The sequence below is a fragment of the Ammospiza caudacuta genome, chromosome 19, assembly GCF_027887145.1.
Source record: "Ammospiza caudacuta isolate bAmmCau1 chromosome 19, bAmmCau1.pri, whole genome shotgun sequence".
NCBI classification, from domain to species: Eukaryota; Metazoa; Chordata; class Aves; order Passeriformes; family Passerellidae; genus Ammospiza; species Ammospiza caudacuta.
The window spans coordinates 11,736,646-11,756,323 of NC_080611.1; the positions used below are offsets into that span (position 1 = coordinate 11,736,646).

At 62.6% G+C, this 19,678-nt stretch overlaps 2 protein-coding genes across 2 annotated transcripts in view; one reads left to right on the forward strand and one right to left on the reverse strand.

Moving 5' to 3' along the window:
• The window catches only part of SLC39A11 (solute carrier family 39 member 11), a 63,728-nt gene extending 57,665 nt beyond the window's left edge, over positions 1–6,063 (reverse strand). Inside the window, exons 1-3 of the mRNA XM_058817534.1 lie at positions 5,838–6,063; positions 4,411–4,538; positions 3,230–3,268 (exon numbers count right to left, since the gene is read on the reverse strand). Coding sequence (XP_058673517.1) covers positions 3,230–3,268; positions 4,411–4,538; positions 5,838–6,063 — 393 coding nt within the window. The remainder of the gene's footprint in view (positions 1–3,229; positions 3,269–4,410; positions 4,539–5,837) is intronic.
• Positions 6,064–12,271: 6,208 nt separating this feature from the next.
• SSTR2 (somatostatin receptor 2) lies at positions 12,272–14,027 on the forward strand. The gene is made up of 2 exons (XM_058817396.1): positions 12,272–12,368; positions 12,800–14,027. Exon 2 carries the CDS (start codon positions 12,857–12,859, stop codon positions 13,964–13,966), a length of 1,110 nt encoding a protein of 369 aa, XP_058673379.1. The 5' UTR covers positions 12,272–12,368; positions 12,800–12,856; the 3' UTR covers positions 13,967–14,027.
• Positions 14,028–19,678: the final 5,651 nt, after the last annotated feature.

The following is a 19,678-nucleotide window of genomic DNA, read 5'->3' on the forward strand; positions in this document are numbered from 1 at the left end:
CTGCAGCGCCAGCCCAGCCCAGGGCTCAGGGCAGAGCAGGAGGCAGAGCTGCCTGTGTCAATCTCAGCGCTGAGGGTGAGCAAGAGCAGCGGGGCTGTCACGCCAGCCTGCAGCAGGGCTGTCACACCTCATCCTTCAAATGCCACCTCCTGTGACAAACAACCACGCAGCCCAGCGGGAGAGGCTGGGAGGGTGCTGCTGTCAGCTCGTGTGAGCATCTCATCTCGTTCCTGCACAGCAAACAGAGCTCAGCCCCCAGATCTGCCAGGATCCCACAGCTCAGGGCTCCAGGGCAGTGCTGACACAGCTCTGAGCCAGCCGCAGGAAAGGGAATTATTCCATTTATTCCGTTTATTGCGTTGATTCTGGCAGCCCCAGGGGCTGGGAGGGTTTGTCACAGATTTCCAGAGCACCCCGAGGTGCCAGGGAGCCCCTCAGCAGCTTCTCCTCAGCCCAGCCCTGAGCCCAGGGCGGGATTTGGGGATTTAGGAGCTCCCAGGGCTCAGCTGATTTAGGATCCCCTGGAGCTCCTGCCCACCTGCTCGGAATCCCTCCAAACCCAACAGGATTTAATCCCAAACCTCTCCCAGGGCTGGCACCTCCTTCCACAGGGATCCAGTGCAGGGATCCCCCAAATTCTGCCCCCCAAACCCAGGGATCCTGCAGGGCCCCCGTGGCTGGGGAGCCTCGTTTGGAGTGAAAATTCAGAAAGGAAAAAGGAAAAAGGAAAAAAAAGGGGGAAAATGTGGATAAATTGAAGTGGGATGTACATCTCAGTGCATCCCAGTACAATTTATCCACAGAGCCAGGGCTGGGCTGCAATTAAATCCCTGATTAAATCAGGAGGGCCTGGCCTCCCTCCTGTGGGATCCCTGGGATGGGGTGGGGACACCAAGGGACACTGGGGAGCAGGAAATGCTGGAAAAGGAGTGGGAAAGGCAGGTGGAGGATGAAGACATTGGCAGGGCACTTTCCTTGCCAAACTTTTCCACTTGGCTTCATGGAAGCTCCATTAAGCAGAGCTGAGTGAGCTCCTGGAGCTGTTTTAGGGAATGTTTGATCCCAGGGTGCCTGGGGAGGGTTCAGGATGATTTCCTGCTCCATTTGGGACAGGGGAAAAACCAAAGCGCAGCCCAGGCAGAGGGAAAGCTGCAGGTGTTTGTTCCTGGTGGCTGAGCCCAGCCCTGCAGCACCACAGAGAAAAAATAAATTAACAAAAAAATTTTAAAATCTCATTTAAGGATATCAAGATTTAAGAGAAAAAGCAGAATTTGCCATCAGATGCCCCAGCAAGCAAAGCTTTGTCTCTATGGAAACACAAAAGCTCAGAGCTCCTGCCTGCAGAACTGGGATCAGCTGGGACTGCAGAGGGAACTGGGGCAGGGAAAGGCACTCCCAGTACAGCCCAGTACAGCCCAGTTCCATTTATCCACGTGCCCAGGCTCACCCCAGCACACCCAGAGCAGCTGCAGGGAAAAAAGGGGGAAAATGAAAGGGGAAAATGAAAGGGAAAAAAGGGGGAAAATGAAAGGGGAAAATGAAAGGGGAAAAGGGGGGAAAAGGAAGGGGAGAAAAGGGGGGAAAGGAAAAGGAAAAAAGGAGGGAAAGGAAAGGGAAAAAAGGGGAGGGAAAGAAAGGGAAAAAAGAGGAAAAAAGGGGGGAAAGGGAAGGAAAAAAGGGGAAAAAAGGGGGGAAAGGGAAGGAAAAAAGGGGAAAAAAGGGGGGGGGGGGGAAGAAAGGAAGGGAAAAAAGGGGGAAAGGGAAAGGAAAGAAGGAAAAAAAGGGGGGAAAGAAGAAGGAAAAGGGAGGACAAGGAAAGGCTCCTTGTGTTGTTGAACCCTTTTGAGGCAGGGAAAAGGTGCAGACCCAGCTGTTGGCCAAGCAATGGCAACAGTGCCCAGCTGGGAAAACCCAAACTCAGGGGGATCCTGGTGTCCCCAATGTCCCCAATGCCCCCTGGCCCCTCCAGGCACAATCCCCCTCCTGCTCTGGGCGCTGCCAGCTGGCAGAGCTGGGGGCACAGCCAATGTTTGCAGGAGCTCAGCCACACCTGGGCCGGGCAGGGCTGGCTCTGAGCTGTGCCAGGGGCACCTGGTGGCCTCAGCAGCTCCTCATCCTGCTGGGATCCCTGCAGAAACGTCAGCCCAGGGATCCCCCACAGCCTCCAAAGGGGGACAATACCCACCCTGCAGGGAGCACACACAGCCCCTGGCACACAGGTGACACAGGGCACAGCCAGGTGACACAGCCCAGCACACTGGGAGCACTGGGATGGGCTGGGGGCTCTGTGCCTGCCTGGATTTGTGCTTGAAACCCTCAGGAGCAGAGAGAAGGCAGAGCTGCAGCTCTCCATGGAGGCTGCGTGTGCAGTGTGGGGCTCTCTCCTGGAGGATAAACCTGCAACTGTGGGGTTTGGGGAGCTGTGCAGGGCTTTGGGAACTGTGCAGGGGTTGGGGGAGCTGTGCAGGGGCTGGGGGAGCTGTGCAGGGGTTGGGGGGAACTGTGCAGGGGTTGGGGGAACTGTGCAGGGGTTGGGGGAGCTGTGCAGGGGTTTGGGGGAGCTGTGCAGGGGTTTGGGAGCTGTGCAGGGGTTGGGGAATGCGGGGCTGGCACTGCCCAGGTGCTGGGGCCCCACCCAGACTCATTAAATCCCTCGTTAATTATCGAGTCCAGCTGCTCAGCCCCACCCTGCAGGTGCTGGAGGGCGCCTGGATGTGCTCTGGGGGTGGTGCCCCAGCAGCTGGACTCGATAATTAATGAGGGAAACAAAGGGGATTTAATGAGTTGGGTGGGGCCAGTGCCAGCCCCGAATTCCCCAAACCCCTGCACAGCTCCCAAACCCCTGCACAGCTCCCCAAACCCCTGCACAGCTCCCCAAACCCCACAGTTGCAGGTTTATCCTCCAGGAGAGAGCCCCACACTGCACACGCAGCCTCCATGGAGAGCTGCAGCTCTGCCTTCCCTCTGCTCCTGAGGGTTTCAAGCACAAATCCAGGCAGGCACAGAGCCCCCAGCCCATCCCAGTGCTCCCAGTGCCCCCAGGAATTGGGGAACTGAACTGCAGAGAGCCAAGGGGGCCTCGTGCCCATCCTGGTGCCACCTCTACCCTCAGCCCTTCCCTGCCCTCAGGGAATCACCCAAGGGATTTTAGCTCGAGTGGAGAACCAAACCAAGCGTGAAGGGGCTGCAGAGAGCGCGGGGAGGAGGAGGAGGAGGAGGCTGCACTCACCCCTGCAGCAAAGCCCAGGCTCCCATCCAGGATCCGCCTCTGGAAATAAAAGCAAACAACAAAACCACAATGAAACCACCCTGAGCTGGTGTGAGGGCACTGCCCACAGGGCTGGGAGAGGGTGCCCAGGCTGGGGAGGGCTCAGGAGGGGATTTGAGCAGGAATTGTGCCCTGGCATGGCAGGATGGGGTACCCACAGCAGCTGTGGGTGCCCCTGGAGCCCTGGCAGTGCCCCAATCCAGGCTGGCACTGGGGTTTGGGCACACCTGGGGCTGTCCCTGCCCCTCCCAGGGCAGGTTTCACCCCCTCCCCAAGGAAGAAATGCCAAGTGCTGCTCCAAGGGAGCCTCCCTGAGCAGGCAGCTCCTGAATAAAGCATCACAAGACCAAGGCATAAATAATGAATCCATCTCGGGCAATCTGGAGCACCCTGGCCAAGGAGGGCTCTAATTTTGGATCCAGGATGACTTGGAGCTCCTCACTCTGCTCCTTGTGAGCAGGGCCTGACCCAAATCCTGCCCTGGAAACCAGAGCCAGGTTAGAGGCAGGGGAGCTGCAGCTGCCCACAGAGCCCCAGGGGCACATTCACATTCCAGGCTCAGAAATTTGATTGTTGATTTTCCTTCCCCTCCTGGTGATGGCAGAGGAGCTGGGGTTTTGTTCTTCTTGCCCCTCAGAGCTGGGAGCAGGCAGGGAAAGCCGGGCAGGAGCAGGGCACAGCTCAGGTCCTGAGGGGTGCCAGGCCTCAACCGGCCCTGCACCGGGGTCCTGCGGGATCTGTGGGATCCTGGGGCTGAGGGGACGATTCCAGGGGTTCAGAGGCTGATCCCAGGGTCAGGATCTTGTGGGATGTGTGGGATCCCAGGGGCTGATTCCAGGGACTCAGGGGATGATCCCAAGAGCTCACCTGACCTTGGATTGGGATCCTGTGGGATCTGTGGGATCCCAGGGCTCAGGGGCTGGTTCCAGGGGCTCAGGAGACACCCTAGGGTTGGAATCCTGTGGGACCTGTGAGATCCCAGGGCTCACCTGCCCTTGGACTGGGATCCTGTGGGATCTGTGGGATTCCAGGGCTCAGGAGTTGCCCCGTGGTTGGGATCCCGTGGGACCCAAGGCCCAGGGGCTGATTCCAGGGGTTCAGGGGCTGCCCTGGGGCTGGGATCTGTGGGAGCCCAGGCTCACCTGGCCTCTGGAGAACACGAACACCAGCGCTGACCCTGCTGCTGTCAGGGCCCAGGTGAGCAGAGTGCCCAGCAGTGCCTGCAGCCCTGGGCCCAGCCCCGGGATCATCCTGGCCTGGGAGAGAAAAACTGAATTGGGGGAACAGCCAGAGACCCCCAAACCCACCCAGACCCCACCCAGACCCCACAGCCAGCCCAACCATCCCCCCTAAGCTCCCTGTCCCCCTTAGGCCAGGCTTTGCAATCTAAGCTGAGCCCATCAGCAGCCAGCAGATCCCACCTGGAGCAGAACCCCAGCAGGTTTTGGGCTCACACCTCGCCCAGACCCCTTTTTGTGCCCCTGGTTTTCCTGGTGGGGAAGGTGAAACACCTCCCAGCACCTCGGGAAAGGGGAAAGGGGCAACAAATCCCCGGGAAACGGGCAACAAACGCCTGGAAAAGGGCAACAAATCCCCAGGAATGGGCAATAAAAGCCGGGAAACGGGCAGTGAGCACCGGGAATGGCCCAGGGAGCAGCAGTGCCACGGAAATCCAGCCAGGCTGGAAATCCAGATGAATGAATTTATAACATACACCTGCATGGATATGTTTGTGTGCAAATAAATGGAATATACAGGCATTGATAGGTTTATATGTGAATATATATGAAATACACAGGGGTTAATAGGCTCATATATTAAATATACAGGGATTGATAGGTTTATATGTGAATATACACGAAATACACAGGGATTGATAGGTTTATATGGGAATATACATGAAATATACAGGGATTGATAGGTTTCTATGTGAGTATATATGAAATAGACAGGGATTGGTAAATTTAAATGTGAATATTTATGAAATATACACACACCAGTGGCAGCTCCAAAGGCTCTCCCAGCCCCCAGCCCCCTCCCCAAGGCTTTTCCCAGCCCCTGCCCGGCTCAGACCCCGCGGATTTCCCATCTCAGCCCCCCCCCAGGACGATCCCCCCCATTCCTACAGGGGTCCTACAGCCCACCCAGGAGCACCCAAACACCCCCAAGCCCCCTCCCCAACCCAACACCGGCACCCCGGGGCCCTCCAGCCATGGGGCCGGTCCTGGCAGCAGCGAACCCCCAAACCCCGAGCTCCAGCCGGTGCCAGGACCCCCAAACCGGAGCCCCCGGAGCCCCGAGCCCCCAACCCCAAACGCCCCGGGCCAGCCCCAGGACCCCGCACCCCTCAATCCCGCACACCGCTGAGCCGCGGGCTCACCCCGGCACCCCCGAACCCCCCAGCCCCGCAGCCACCGCAAGCCCCGAGCCCCCCGAACGCGGCACCCCCGGTGCCCCGGCCGCTACCGAGACCCCCGCAACTCCCACAGCCGGGGCTGCGGGGCGGTGCCAGAACCGCCCGTCCCCACCCGGATCCGAACCCCGGTCCCTCCCGGTTCCCTCCCGGTACCTCCGCCCGGGCCGGGCCGGTCCCGCCGCCGCTTCCGGGTGCGCACACGTGTCAGCGGGCTGGCCCCGCCCCCCGCGGCTCTCAGCCAATAGCAGCGCGGCGGGGGCGGGGCCCGCCCTCGGCTCTGCGGTTGGCGCGGGCGCGGCGGCCTCAAAGCGAGGCGGGCGGGCGGCGCGGGCGGGCGCGACAAGGCGGCGCTGTCACTGTCGTGTCGCTGTGGTGTCATTGTCACCGCTCCCCCCGCTGCAAAGAGAGCCCCGGACACAGCTTCGCCTTGGCACTACAGTGCCCTGAGAGCCTTCTTCTGATTGCCACCCCCGCAATCAGCTAATTAGCAACCTTAATGAGCTCGCACAGGGGCAAGCAGAGCTGGCTCCGTGGCTGTCACTGTCACTGTCACTCGTGGATGTCACAGAATTACTGAATTACTGACATTTCTGGGGTCACCGAGTGCCACCCTGTCCCCTGGGCAGAGCCACAGTCACCTGTCACTCGTGGGTGTCACAGAATCCCAGAATTAATGACATTTCTGGGGTCACCAAGTGCCACCCTGTCCCCATGGTGCCACCCCCGGGGATGGGCACTGAGCCCTCCCTGGGCAGCTCCTCCCGATGCTTCTCAGCCCTGCCCATGCAGGAATTCCTCCTGACGCCCCCAAATCGCCATCACAGGAGGCAGAGGTGGCATTGTCACCGATTGTCCCCGGTCACAGTGCCCGGTGTCCCCTCCTGTGCCACGCCACACGGAGCAGGGGTGACAGAAGGACAGAAGGACACATCCTGTGCCACAGCCCCTGCCCAGCCCCAGCTGGGAAAGCTCAGGGCTGTTTGAAAGCTCCCTGATTTAGGATTTAATTAGGATTTAATCAATCCGGCCCCGTAATTGCTGCATCCCCCATTAGCTGCAGGGCCAGGCGCCAGCTGGGAGGGACACGGGGACACTTTGGGGATCTGGGGTGACGCTGTGACAGCGTGCTGGCAGGGCTGGGGACAGCTGGGACCTGGCTGGGGACACAGGGACCAAGCAGGGCTGATCCTGGGGACACAGTGACAACGCAAGGCCGGCCCTGGGGACACGGTGACACGACAGGGCCGGCCCTGGGGACACGGGGACACGACAGGGCCGGCCCTGGGGACACGGGGACATGGCAGGGGCCGGCCCTGGGGACACGGGGACACGACAGGGCCGGCCCTGGGGACACAGGGACATGGCAGGGCCGGCCCTGGGGACACGGGGACACACTGCAGCAGGCTGGGGGTGGCTGGCAGCGATGGCCCTGCCTGGGGACGTGTGGGTGGCAATGGGGACAGCTGTGGTGGCTCTGTGCAGGAGCATCAGCAAAATCAACTGCCACCCCCGGACCCCAGAAGTGTCACTTCTGTGTGCGGGGACACTTCAGTGTCACAGCCCTGCCTGTCCCAGCGTCACAGCCCTGGGCCAATGTCACATTCCTGTCTGTACCAGTGTCACATTCCTGCCTGTGTCAGTGTCACATTCCTGCCTGTCCCCTCAGTGTCACAGCCCTGCCCGTCCAGCAGGGAAGGAGCAGACCCAGAGCCCCTGAAATTCACTTTTACCACCCAAAGGGGACAAATCTGCTGCCATGTCCCATCAGGGTGACCGAGACCCCACACGGGGCAGCTCCAGGGAGCGCTGGGGCACCCAAATCCTTTGGGATTTTGTGCCACGAACTGTCTGGGGCAGAGAGGGACATCCTGCAGGGCTGGCACAGGCACTGCCAGCCGGGCATGTCCCTGGAAATGGCCAGAGTGTCCCCGCAGTGTCCCTACAGTGTCCCTGGAAATGGCCAATGTGTCCCTGCAGTGTCCCCAAGAAGGGCTAGCGTGTCCCTGCAGTGTCTGTGTCCCTGCCGTGTCCCTGCCATGTCCCTGCCGTGTCCCTGCCGTGTCCCTGTCCCTGCCATGTCCCTGCCGTGTCCCTGCCGTGTCCCTGTCGTGTCCCTGTCCCTGCCATGTCCCTGCCGTGTCCCTGCCGTGTCCCTGCCGTGTCCCTGCCATGTCCCTGCCGTGTCCCTGCCGTGTCCCTGCCGTGTCCCTGTCCCTGCCGTGTCCGTGTCCCTGTCCCTGCCGTGTCCCTGCCGTGTCCCTGTCCCTGCCGTGTCCCTGCCGTGTCCCTGCCGTGTCCCTGTCCCTGCCGTGTCCGTGTCCCTGCCGTGTCCCTGTCCCTGCCGTGTCTCTGCCGTGTCCCTGCCGTGTCCCCTCCGCACAGCCTGGGCTCACGGCCGGGCTCTTGCCCAACCCGAATCCATCAGTGTCAGCCCGGAGCCAGCCGGGATGGCCAGACAGGCCCTGGGGACACGGGGCTGTCCCCAAGGACGGCACAGGCGGGGTCACGGTCCCGTCCCAGGGCACAGGGGACGCTGCCATCCTCCTCCTCCTCCTCCTCCTCCTCATCCTCCCCCTCCTGCCGGGTCCCCATGCCGGGCCGGGGGCTGTCGGGCTGTCCCCAGCGGTGGCATTGCCAGCTGGAACAGAGCCCGGCTGCCAATGCCAGCCTGCCCAGCCCCGCCTCGGTGCCAGGACCGCCACAGAGCCGGGATCGGCGGCCAAAGGCGGCCAAAGGCGGCCAAAGGCTCCTCGGTGTCAGCGCTCCGAGCCCTGCCCGGCCCCCCCGAGATCCCCCCTACTGAACCAATTAGGGAGGCAATTAACGGCGGGCGAGGAGGGCAGGGAGGGAGGAACCGGCGGCGGGGAGGGCTGGAAGCGGCAGGAGCTGGGATGGGGTGGGGAGGGGAGAGCCCTGGGATGGGGTACAGAGGGGGTGGGGAGGGGAGACCCCCGGGCACAGAGGGGGCTGTGGACACTGCCCTGGATCCCAGGGTTGGACGCTGCTCTGGATCCCAAGAGGTTCCGGATGTTGCCCTGGATCCTCTGGGATCTGGACGCTGTCTTGGATCCTGCCGGGTGTGGATGCTGCCCTGGATCCTGTGTGATCTGGATGCTGTCCCCGATCCCGGCAGCTCTGGATGCTGTCCTGGATCCTGCTCTGGATGCCCCCTGGATGCCCCCTGGATCCTGCCCTGGATCCTGCCCTGGATCCTGCCCTAGATCCTGCCCTAGATCCTGCCCTGGATGCCCCCTGGATCCTGCCCTGGATGCTGCCCTGGATCCCTGCCCTGGATCCTTCCCTGGATCCCTGCCCTGGATCCTTCCCTGGATCCCTGCCCTGGATCCTGCCCTGGATCCTGCCCTGGATCCCTGCCCTGGATCCTGCCCTGGATCCTACCCTGGATCCTGCCCTGGATCCTGCCCTGGATGCCCCCTGGATGCCCCCTGGATCCCTGCCCTGGATCCCTGCCCTGGATCCTGCCCTGGATCCTGCCCTGGATCCCTGCCCTGGATCCCTGCCCTGGATCCTGCCCTGGATGCCCCCTGGATCCCTGCCCTGGATGCCCTGGATCCTGCCCTGGATGCCCCCTGGATGCCCCCTGGATGCCGTCCCCATCCCGGCAGCTCCGAACGCCGCCCCGGGCTCAGGTGGCGGCGCCAGCGCCTCTCCCCCGCCATCCATCAGCGCTGCAGACGCTCCCGATTAGATCTGGCAGGCACCAGCCGGGCCCTGCCGCGCCTCGGGGCGCGGGGACGCGGCCCAGACGGTTTGTCTGGGTAATGAGCAGAGAGAGAGAAAGCTCCCCCAGCCCGGGCATCCCTGAACCGCGGCCAGGCCGCCTCCAGGCACGGATCAGCTCAGCAGCAGAACCCTCCGGGGCTGCTGGAGCTGGGAAAAGGCGGGGAAAGGGCAGTGCCAGCCCTGGGACGGAGCAGCGCGGTCATCCCTGCTGTGCTGGCCTTGTCCCCACGGGGCAGGGACAGCGGGGTCCCTCTGAGGGGGCTCTGGGGTGGCACAGAGCTGTTCAGGGCTGGCTCTGCAAAGAGAGATCATCGAGAGATCCACAGGGCGATCATCGAGAGATCCACAGGGGGATCATCAAGAGATTCACAGGGATGCTCAGGCTGGCTGCATGTGGCAGCAAATCCTTCTATTCCTGGGGGACAGCAGCTGCACCCCATCCCATCCCATCCCATCTCATCCATCCCATCCCATCCCAGTTTAGCCCAGCCCAGCCTCCTTCATTCCATCCCACCCCGGATCCAGGAGAAAGGCCAGCTCACCCTGCCCCTCCGTTGGCATCCCAGCCCAGCTCCTTACAACACTCATTTCCAGGACAGGGGTCGAGGGCTCTGTTTTTCCACAGGGACTCTTGAGGAGCAGCTGGGAGGGGACGGCAGAAAGCTTGGAGAGGTTTTCAAAGCCTCTCTGCGGTCACGTAACCCCCGTGTCCCTCTGCCTGGGTTATTTTGGCCCTGTGGGAAGGGGCTGAGCGTTCCTGCTCTCCCCAGCCCTGCCAGTAAATCGCTGCTCAGCGCTGGGGATGCTTCCCAGGCAAAAGGACAAAGAGGAGTTTATCTGCCAGCACCAAACCAGCTGCTGGTGCAGCGTCCCCCCAAAGCAGGGAGCACCCAGGGCACTCTGCTCTGGGCTTTAACTCAGCCCCAAACCGGGCAGGATGAAAACAAATCCCTTCCAAAGGCTCAGGGATGGCTTCCTGACTGAGGCAGCTGCTGCTGCCCTCCTCCTGCATGGAGATCAGCTCTGATCCGCTCCTCAATACCCACCGGGCCGTCATTTCATTAATTTTATGGGGTTTTTAATGAAGATCGGAGCTGGGTTCAGCCAGGCTGAACTGGCTGAGTTCCCCCGGCTCCTTGGGCCCGGCTTCCAACGAGGTGGAAGAGAAAGAGAGGCAGGGAGGGGATGGAGCCCTGGAGCTCCCCAGGCACCAGGAGCACCCTGAGATCCCTGTGCTCACCCTGTTCCAGCCCTTTGGGCTCTCTGCAGCTGGGAGAAGCCCCTGTTAGCCAGGCTGGGCTGCTCTGGGCGCTTGGTGACCAGGGACATGGCAGTGTCACCTGCTCCGGGCAGAGATTCGGGGAGGCAGCGCTGGGAATACCCCCAGGCACCGGAGCTGGGCACGGGAACCAGCCAGGAGAGGATAAAACAGCTCCGGAAGGGTCACAGGGCACCAAACCCCGGGATCCGATCCCCTTCACCCCCTCCCTCCTCTCCCGCTAGCACCGGGACATTAATTCCCACATCCTCTTCAGCACAAGCAGCTTTTTCCTGCCTCCTAAAGATTAATGAGGCTGATAACGACTCTGCCGGTGCTGCAGGACCTGATGGCTTTAGATCCGCCTTGGGAAGGGGATGGCGAAGCGAAAGCGAGGAGCTCCCTGCCTCGGCGCGGGGCTCTTTGTTCACTCTTAATTTCCTGCTCTCTATTGTCTCCTGGACAAGGGATGGGAAGGGGGGCAGGAATAGAGATAATTTAATTGCTCTCAAGATCGCAAACAAACCGCTGTTAGAGGTTATCTGCTCCAAACCTCTCGTGTTCGGCCCTTCTCCTCCAGGGAGAGGCTGTGGCAGGAGCCAGCGGTGCTGCACATGTCCCCAGAGACCCCAAATGTTTCAGCATCACCTTCCAGCCTCGCCCAGGTGGGAGGACCAGCAAGGACCTGCCTTGGCTGGGCTGTGGAGGCCAGATGCAAACTGCTGGGGCCAAGGAATTCCCAGCGTTCCAGGGACAATTTGGGGCTCTCAGGAGCTTTTTGGGCCACCCTCCATTGGGTCACAGCACGCTGCCATCCCCCTGGGGGCGCTGGAGAAGCTGAGGCCGTGGCTGGAACCAAAATGTTCCAGAGGGACAGTGGGACAGGGCTGGAGGAAGGGTGGGCATGGGAGGGGTGGGCAGAGAAGGGTGGGAAGGACAGGGTGGGCAGCGCAGGGTGGGCACTGGAGGGTGGGCAGGACAGGGTTGGCAGCATAGGGTGGGCAGTGTGGGCAAGGTGGGCAGGGCAGGGTGGGTAGCACGGAGTGGGCAGCGCAGGGTGGGCAGCGCAGGGTAGACAGAGCAGGGTGGGTATGACACGCTGGGTATCACACACTGGGCAGCCCAGGGTGGGTATCACGCTGGGCAGCCCGGGGTGGGTATGACACGCTGGGTATCACACGCTGGGCAGCCCGGGGTGGGTATGACACGCTGGGTATCATGCTGGGCAGCCCGGGGTGGGTATGACACGCTGGGTATCACACGCTGGGCAGCCCGGGGTGGGTATCACACGCTGGGTATCACACTGGGCAGCCCGGGGTGGGTATGACACGCTGGGTATCACACGCTGGGCAGCCCGGGGTGGGTATCACACGCTGGGTATCACACGCTGGGCAGCCCGGGGTGGGTATGACACGCTGGGTATCACGCTGGGCAGCCCGGGGTGGGCAGCGCGGGGCTCTCCGGGCTGTCCCCGCCCCGGCCCCGCAGAGCCGCCCCGCGCGGGGCGGGGCGCAGCCGGTGCGCTGGTCCAGCGGCGGAGCCGCGCCGGGAGCGGGTGCGCGGAGCCGCGCGGAGCCGTGCGGGGCGGAACCGAGCGGAGCCCGGCGGGGCACCCGCGCTGCCGGCGCCTCCCCGGTGCCCGCCGGGCCGGGCCGGGCCGGGCCGAGCCGGGCCGGGAGCAGGTGAGCGGCGGGGCAGCTCCGCCCGGTGCCCTCCGCAGCGCAGACTCGGGGCCGGGGCTGGGGGCTCCCCGCGGCGGGTTCATCGCCCACCGGAGCCGCCCGGGCTGGGAGGGAAGGGGCTGCACCCGCCGGAGGGCCGCGAGAGGAGGAGGAGGCTTTCCCTCGGTGCTCCCGGCATCAGTCGCACCCACCGGGACGCACCGGCCGGATCTGCGGAGTCCTAAAGGCTCCGGGATCGCCAGAGGCAGGAGGAGCCGTGGCGGGCTCGGGAAGGCTGCGCCAGGAGGGGACACGGCCAGGTGGGCTGGGAACCCCCCCTGCAGGGAGCCTTTCTCCCGCTGGGCTCGGCAGCAGGACGGACAGATCCTCCCCAGGAATCCCTTCATTGCCATTGACTCCCTGATTTCTAGAACCTTCTCCTCCCTCCCCAGGGCCAGAGGGAGGATGACATCGGGGCTCCTCTGAGCCAGCAGCGCCCAGGCAGAGCCATGGAGTACGAGCTGCCCAACGCCACCGCCTTCTGGTTCTCCCCGGCCTCCCCCTTGGACAACTTCTCCCTGGAGGCGCCCGCCAACGCCTCCCAGAACGCCACGGGCCAGCACTTCGACCTGACCAGCAACGCCATCCTCACCTTCATCTACTTCGTGGTGTGCATCGTGGGGCTGTGCGGCAACACGCTGGTCATCTACGTCATCCTGCGCTACGCCAAGATGAAAACCATCACCAACATCTACATCCTCAACCTGGCCATCGCCGACGAGCTCTTCATGCTGGGCCTGCCCTTCCTGGCCATGCAGGTGGCCCTGGTGCACTGGCCCTTCGGCAAAGCCCTCTGCAGGATCGTCATGACCGTGGACGGCATCAACCAGTTCACCAGCATCTTCTGCCTGACGGTGATGAGCGTCGACCGCTACCTGGCCGTGGTGCATCCCATCAAATCCGCCAAGTGGAGGCGGCCCAGGACAGCCAAAATGATCAACGTGGCCGTCTGGGGCGTCTCCCTGCTGGTGATCATGCCCATCATGATTTACGCCGGCGTGCAGCACAACCACGGCAGGAGTAGCTGCACCATCATCTGGCCGGGAGAGTCGGGCGCCTGGTACACGGGCTTCATCATCTACGCCTTCATCCTGGGCTTCCTGGTGCCTCTCACCATCATCTGCCTTTGCTACCTGTTCATCATCATCAAAGTCAAGTCCTCGGGCATCAGGGTGGGCTCCTCCAAGAGGAAAAAGTCCGAGAAGAAAGTCACCAGGATGGTGTCCATCGTGGTGGCCGTCTTCATCTTCTGCTGGCTCCCCTTCTACATCTTCAACGTCTCCTCCGTGTCCGTCATGATCGTGCCCACGCCCGTCCTCAAGGGCATGTTCGACTTCGTGGTGGTGCTGAGCTACGCCAACAGCTGTGCCAACCCCATCCTCTACGCCTTCCTGTCCGACAACTTCAAGAAGAGCTTTCAGAACGTGCTGTGCCTGGTCAAGGTCAGCGGCATGGACGAGGCCGACCGCAGCGACAGCAAGCAGGACAAGTCCCGCCTCAACGAGACCACGGAGACGCAGAGGACCCTGCTCAACGGCGACCTGCAGACGAGCATCTGAGCGAGGGATGGCGGGGTTTGTCCTGCCTGCGCCCCTCCCCGGCTGCTGCAGGGGGTGGCACCAGGGCTCAGGGCAGCGATGCCACCTGAGGGGACGGCTGGCAGCGCCCCGTGGCATCGGGGCTCCTCTGCTGGGCTCCTCTCTGCTGGGCTGCATTCCGAGCGCTGGGAAGGATATACGGGTCAGGAGGAGCCGCCTCGCCAGGAAAACAAAGACAACTCGCGGCCACACCAAAGTGCCACCAAAGTGGGCACAGCGGGGTCCCCAGTGCCACCCTCGGGGCCGGCTGGCTTTGGGGCTCTGCCCCTGGACACAGCGTGGGACCTCAGGAGGAGCCGAGGCCACAGGTGTGTGACAGAGTGGGGACGCACCTGCTGGGATCTCCGGGCGAGTGTCCCTCCCGAGGCCACCGGGATGTTCGGGATTGCGTTTTCCCGGGTGAATCCTTGTTCTGCCGCAGCCCTCTGCCCGGAGGGGACACGCCGGCTCGGAGGCGACATCCCCACGGGAAGCAGCCGTGCCCCTCTGACGCCGCCCTGCTGTGCCCCGCTGCTGCCGAGCCCTTTCCCTGGCTGGTCCTGCCGCAGATTTTCTGCTCGGATGGAGAATTTCCCCCTTTGCCCTCCCCGGTGGCCGCTGCCCCTCCTTCCCTCGCTGCCTCCGCCCGCCCCGGCCGGTCCCGGGCGCTCCGGGCACCGAGAGCGCTCCGCTCCCTGCTGGGAAAGCCCTGCAAGTGTTTGGGCGGCGGCGACACCCCGGAGGAGCCTGGCACGGGCACCTGGCACTGCCAGCGGCTCCTGCACCCGGCTCACAGCGGGGTTTGCCCGGCCTCGGCTCCGAGGATCTCCGGGCTGACGCCTCCCTGCTCCTTCCAGGCAAGTCACGCCGGAGGCAGAGGGGATGGAGAGGATGGGGACGGGCACGGGGGGCTGGGGACGCGCTCCCCACCCGTGTCCGAGCCGAAGGGAGCGGGCGGAGCAGGCAACGGGGCTGGCAGCGGCCGGGGATGGTGAAAGGCAGCCGGGGATCCATCTCCTGGATCCTGCGCTGGGAAGGGCAGCATCGATCCATCCTCCGGATCCCGCACCGGGAAGGGCAGCGCGGATCCATCCCCTGGATCCTGCACCGTGTGAGGGGCGGCGGGGCCGGCCCCACATCTGCTCTATTTGCCTTCCCAAGACTGTCCCGAAGCTTTCAGCTCCGTCCCTGTCGTTGTTCCTGGCTGCCCTCCCAGCTCGGGATAAACCCGGGGCTCCGGAGCTCTGACCCCCGCCCAAGCCCCTCCTTGTCCAGGGAAAGCCCAGGGGAGAGGGGGAAGCGGCCGCTTCCTGCCGGAGCAGCACGGAGCTGTGCCAGAGGCCGGATCCGTTCACAGGCCCCTGGCGTGGAGCCGAGCCGTGGGAACGGGGGGTTTGGGCGGGGAGAACAGCCGGAGCTCGGTCACCCTGCCCGTGCCACCCACTGCCACCAGCAGAACGGAGCCCGCACCCCGCAGTACAGGCGTGGGAGGTGAGGCTGCAGCAGGTGCCACCTGCTTTGGGTGCCACCTGCTCGTGCTCCATCCCAAACTTCAGCTCGGGATGAAATTTGCCCATTTGGCCCATCCCAGCCTGGGCCACCCCATCCTGCTGTGCCACCCCTGCCAGCTCCCACAGAGGGCTCAGTGCCAGGCTACCTGCCCCTGGCTCTGCTGGGCGCTGCATTCACTGCAAGACAAAGCAGAGCCATGTGAGCAGTTGTTTGCTTTTAACCCTTTCCTGCTGCTCCGAGGAACGGCGTGCAGGTGCCCGTGTGTGGCACCTCCCTGTCCCTGGCTGAGCACGGGGTGGGAGCGCGGCTGCAGGAATTGCAGCAGCAGCTCCGGGGCACCGGGAGAGCTCCGGGAGGGCCGGGAGCGGGGCTGGGCTCGGTGTCAGCGCCGCAGCGATGCGTCAGTGCCGTGGGCACTCGGAGGGGGCGGCGTGTGCGGGGGGCGGGCGGGCCATGGGGAGGGGATGTGAGAGTGATGGGGAGGGGGCTGTGTGATCTGTGGGGAGGGGGCTGTGTGATGGGGAAGGGGCTGTGTGAGTGATGGGGAGGGGGGTATGCCATGGGGAGGGGATGTGAGATGGGGAGGGGGCTGTGTGAGTGATGGGGAGGGGATATGTGATGGGGAAGGGGCTGTGCAATGGGGAAGGGGCTGTGTGATGGAGAGGGGGCTGTGTGAGTGATGGGGAAGGGGCTGTGTGATGGGGAAGGGGGATATGTCATGGGGAAGGGGCTGTGTGAGTGATGGGGAAGGGGCTGTGTGATGGGGAAGGGGGATATGTCATGGGGAAGGGGCTGTGTGAGTGATGGGGAAGAGGATCTGATGGGGAAGGGGCTGTGTGATGGGCAGGGGGCTGTGTGAGTGATAGGGAAGAGGATCTGTGATGGGGAAGGGCTGTGTGATGGGCAGGGGGCTGTGAGATGGGTAAGGGGATATGTGAGTGATGGGCAGGGGGCTGCGTGAGCGATGGGGATGTGTGGAGCCCCCAGAACTCACCTGCAGCCAGGCCAAACCCCATTTGACCCCATCCCAGCCGTGTCCGTGCAAGCCCCGCCACCAAAATCCGGATGGATGAGGGGGAGACGCCTGTTCCCAGCAGCTGCACCTCCCTCAGCGCTGGTCTGATGTGGAAATGCAGAAATCCTGGGAATTCCCTGCCCAGGTCAGCTTTGTCAGTGACACTTTGGGTGCTCAGAGTGGGATCTGAAACGTGTCCCCGCTTTGCTGGGACGGCATCAGGGGCTGCAGGTGAGGGATGAGGGGTGTGGGGCGCTGCCACCACCATCCCAAAGGCCACCAAGGCAGGATGGAGCAGGGCAGAGGCACCTGGGGGCTGCCACGGCTCTCCTTGGCCACCTCTCCGCAGCTCACTGAGGAAAAAAGGGCAGGAAAGCAGAATGTGCTGGGAGGGAGCTGCAGCCAGGGCCCAGCAGTGCTGTAAAAGCAGCAAAATAAAACCTTCTGCTGTTCATTGCTGACTAATAAACATCAGCCCCGCCGCCGCTGCCGCCGCCGGTAACGAAGTTTTCCTTGCCAGCCACTTGATTTTAGTGGGAACTTGACCTCAGATTGGATCTGCTCTGCTCAGGCTGCTGCTGGCGGGATGAGGAATCTCTGCTGGTGACTGCAGAGCCAAGAGGCTGAGCCTGCAAGAGCTTCACGCCCAGGCTGGGATCAGTGACAGCTCCCGCCTGGAGAGGCAGGGAGGGCGTTTTCCCAAATCCCAGGGGCTGGGAAGCACGGATTGGGGTGTGCCACAAGCTCCCCAGGATGCCTGGAGCAGGGGCTGGATCACTCCTGAACCAATTCCCTTTTCCTCGGTGTGCCACAAGCTCCCCAGGATGCCTGGAGCTGGGTCACTCCTGAAGTTTTCCAGTCCCAGCGAGGCCTCCCCAAAGCCCATGAGAACCAATTCCCTTTCCCTCGTCACCACTGCCTCCCCAGAGAGGCTGGGTGAGGGGTGGCCCCTCAGCTGCCCAGTGCCACGGATCCACCTGCATGGGGACATCCCTGCTGTCCCCTCCGTACCCCCGCGTCCCTCGGAGCCAGCCTGGCTCTGGGCACTGTGCTTTGCTCCAGAGCCAAATCCTGCTCGGGTGGGCAGGAGGGGCTGGGGCTGCACCTGGAGCCTTCCCAGAGCAGCTCTGCAGCTCCTCGTGCTGGCTCCACGCTGCCTTGGAACGAAAGCATCTCCTGAGCCGCACTGCCGTGTGTCTGAGGGTTCCCCGCCCTGCCACGGTGGGAAGAGCTTTGTCTTTGTGGGACACCCCACTGAGGGCCCCAGAACTGCCCCATGCCAGGCAAGGAGAGCCCCCAGTCCAGGCTCAGAACTGCTCCCAGACTGCTCAGGGAGAGCCTCCATCCCCTCCCTGCTGCTGCTCCAAGGGGAATCACCAGCAAAGCACACAGCAGACCCCAGGGCTGCCTCCCTGCTGCTGAGTGTGGAACTGACTGCTGCTGCTGCTGCTGCCCAGGGCAGCCCTGCCATTCCCTTCCCAGCCTGGCACCGGCCCATCCTGAGGGGTTCCAGCTCCCCTCCCTGCCTGCTGCAGGGCCTGTGAAAAGCCAGGAGAGGAGAGCCAGCCTGGGAGGATCCTCCTCTTACACAAACATTTCACACTTCTAAAAATCGAAACTTAAAATTGCAACACTCCTCCAGCTGTGTCCCGAGCAGGAGATGCTGAGGGATGCAAAGCCTGGCCACTCCATCCATCCATCCATCCATCCATCCATCCATGGATTTTATCCCTCCATGGATTCCATCCCTCCATCCCACCCCACTCCGTGTCTGATTGTAAATACATGTAAATTGTATATTCTGGCTGTGCCCAGGGGGGCTTTCTCTTCACTCACACAGCCCCACAGGGCACCCTCCCCGTGTGCCAGGGCGTTGGTGGCACCAGGAGGGACCACAGGGGCTGCTGCCACTCTGCCAGGTGATTTCTGCAGCCCCCAGCAGCCCTGTCCATGCCCTGGCAGTGGCTCTGTGCCCACCAGGACGTGCCCAAGTCATGTCCCTGCTCCCAGCCCTGTTTTCCTCCCTAGTAATCATTCCTCAGTGTCCTGATGTGGGACTGAGCCTCCCTGCAGCAAAGGCTGCTGGCTGCCATGGGGAGGGAAATAAAAGATTTTCCTACAGTTTCTGGTTGTGTGTGTGTGTGTTGGAGCAGCGGGATACGAGCCAGGCTTGGGCACCTCCCTGTGAGAGCATCCCGGGATTGTTCAGGATGGAAAATCCCTCAAATATCACTGAGTCCAACCTTGGCACTGCCCAGGCCACTGTCCCCAAGTGCCACATCCACACACCTTTAAATCCTTTAATTCAGGGATGGGGACTGTCTCCCCCCCAAGTGCCACATCCACACACCTTTAAATCCCTTAATTCAGGGATGGGGACTGTCTCCCCCCCAAGTGCCACATCCACACGGCTTTAAATCCCTTAACCCAGGGATGGGGACTGCCCCACTGCCCTTTCCATGCAGAAATTCCTCCTGATGTCCATCCTGCCCCTGCCCTGGCACAGTTTGAGGCAGTTTCCCCCTGTCCTGTCCCTGGGAGCAGAGTTTATCAACTCCTATGAACAAAAAGTTCAGCTCTGAGCAGCTGTGCAGCCCAGCAGCACCAACACTGCCCACACAAATGAACCAAATCGCTCCAAAACACCTGGGATCCTTTTATTCCCATCTCAATTTCCAACACAAACTGGATTTTAATAAAACACCCGAGCCCACCAGCTCTGCTTGCAGAGCATTCCCGTGGAGCTGGATCCCGCCTGGCTCTGGATCTGCCTCTCCCTTCAGGGCTGGAAGGGACATTAAAGCTCAATCCCATTCCACCCCATCCTGGATGGATTCTGGGGCAATATCCCGCTGCTCAGAGCGGTACTTTTGGAAGGAAAGGATGGGCAAACACCCCCAGCCCTGCTGGAACCAAGCAGCCCAAAGCGCCCTGAGGGCGAAACCTGCCGGCGTGTGTGGAGTGACAGCGGCACCCGCAGGCCGCGGAGCCCGACCCGTTTCCCGGGAAACGGGGAAGAGAAAGAAGACGCAATTAAATAAACAAACAAACTATAACTAAAATAAACAAAGCGGCGTTTGCTCCCTTCTGGCCGCGTCGCTGCGGCAACGCGGCTGTGCCCGACACAAAGATGGCGGCGCTGCCATGGCAACGGCACAGGGGGTGTG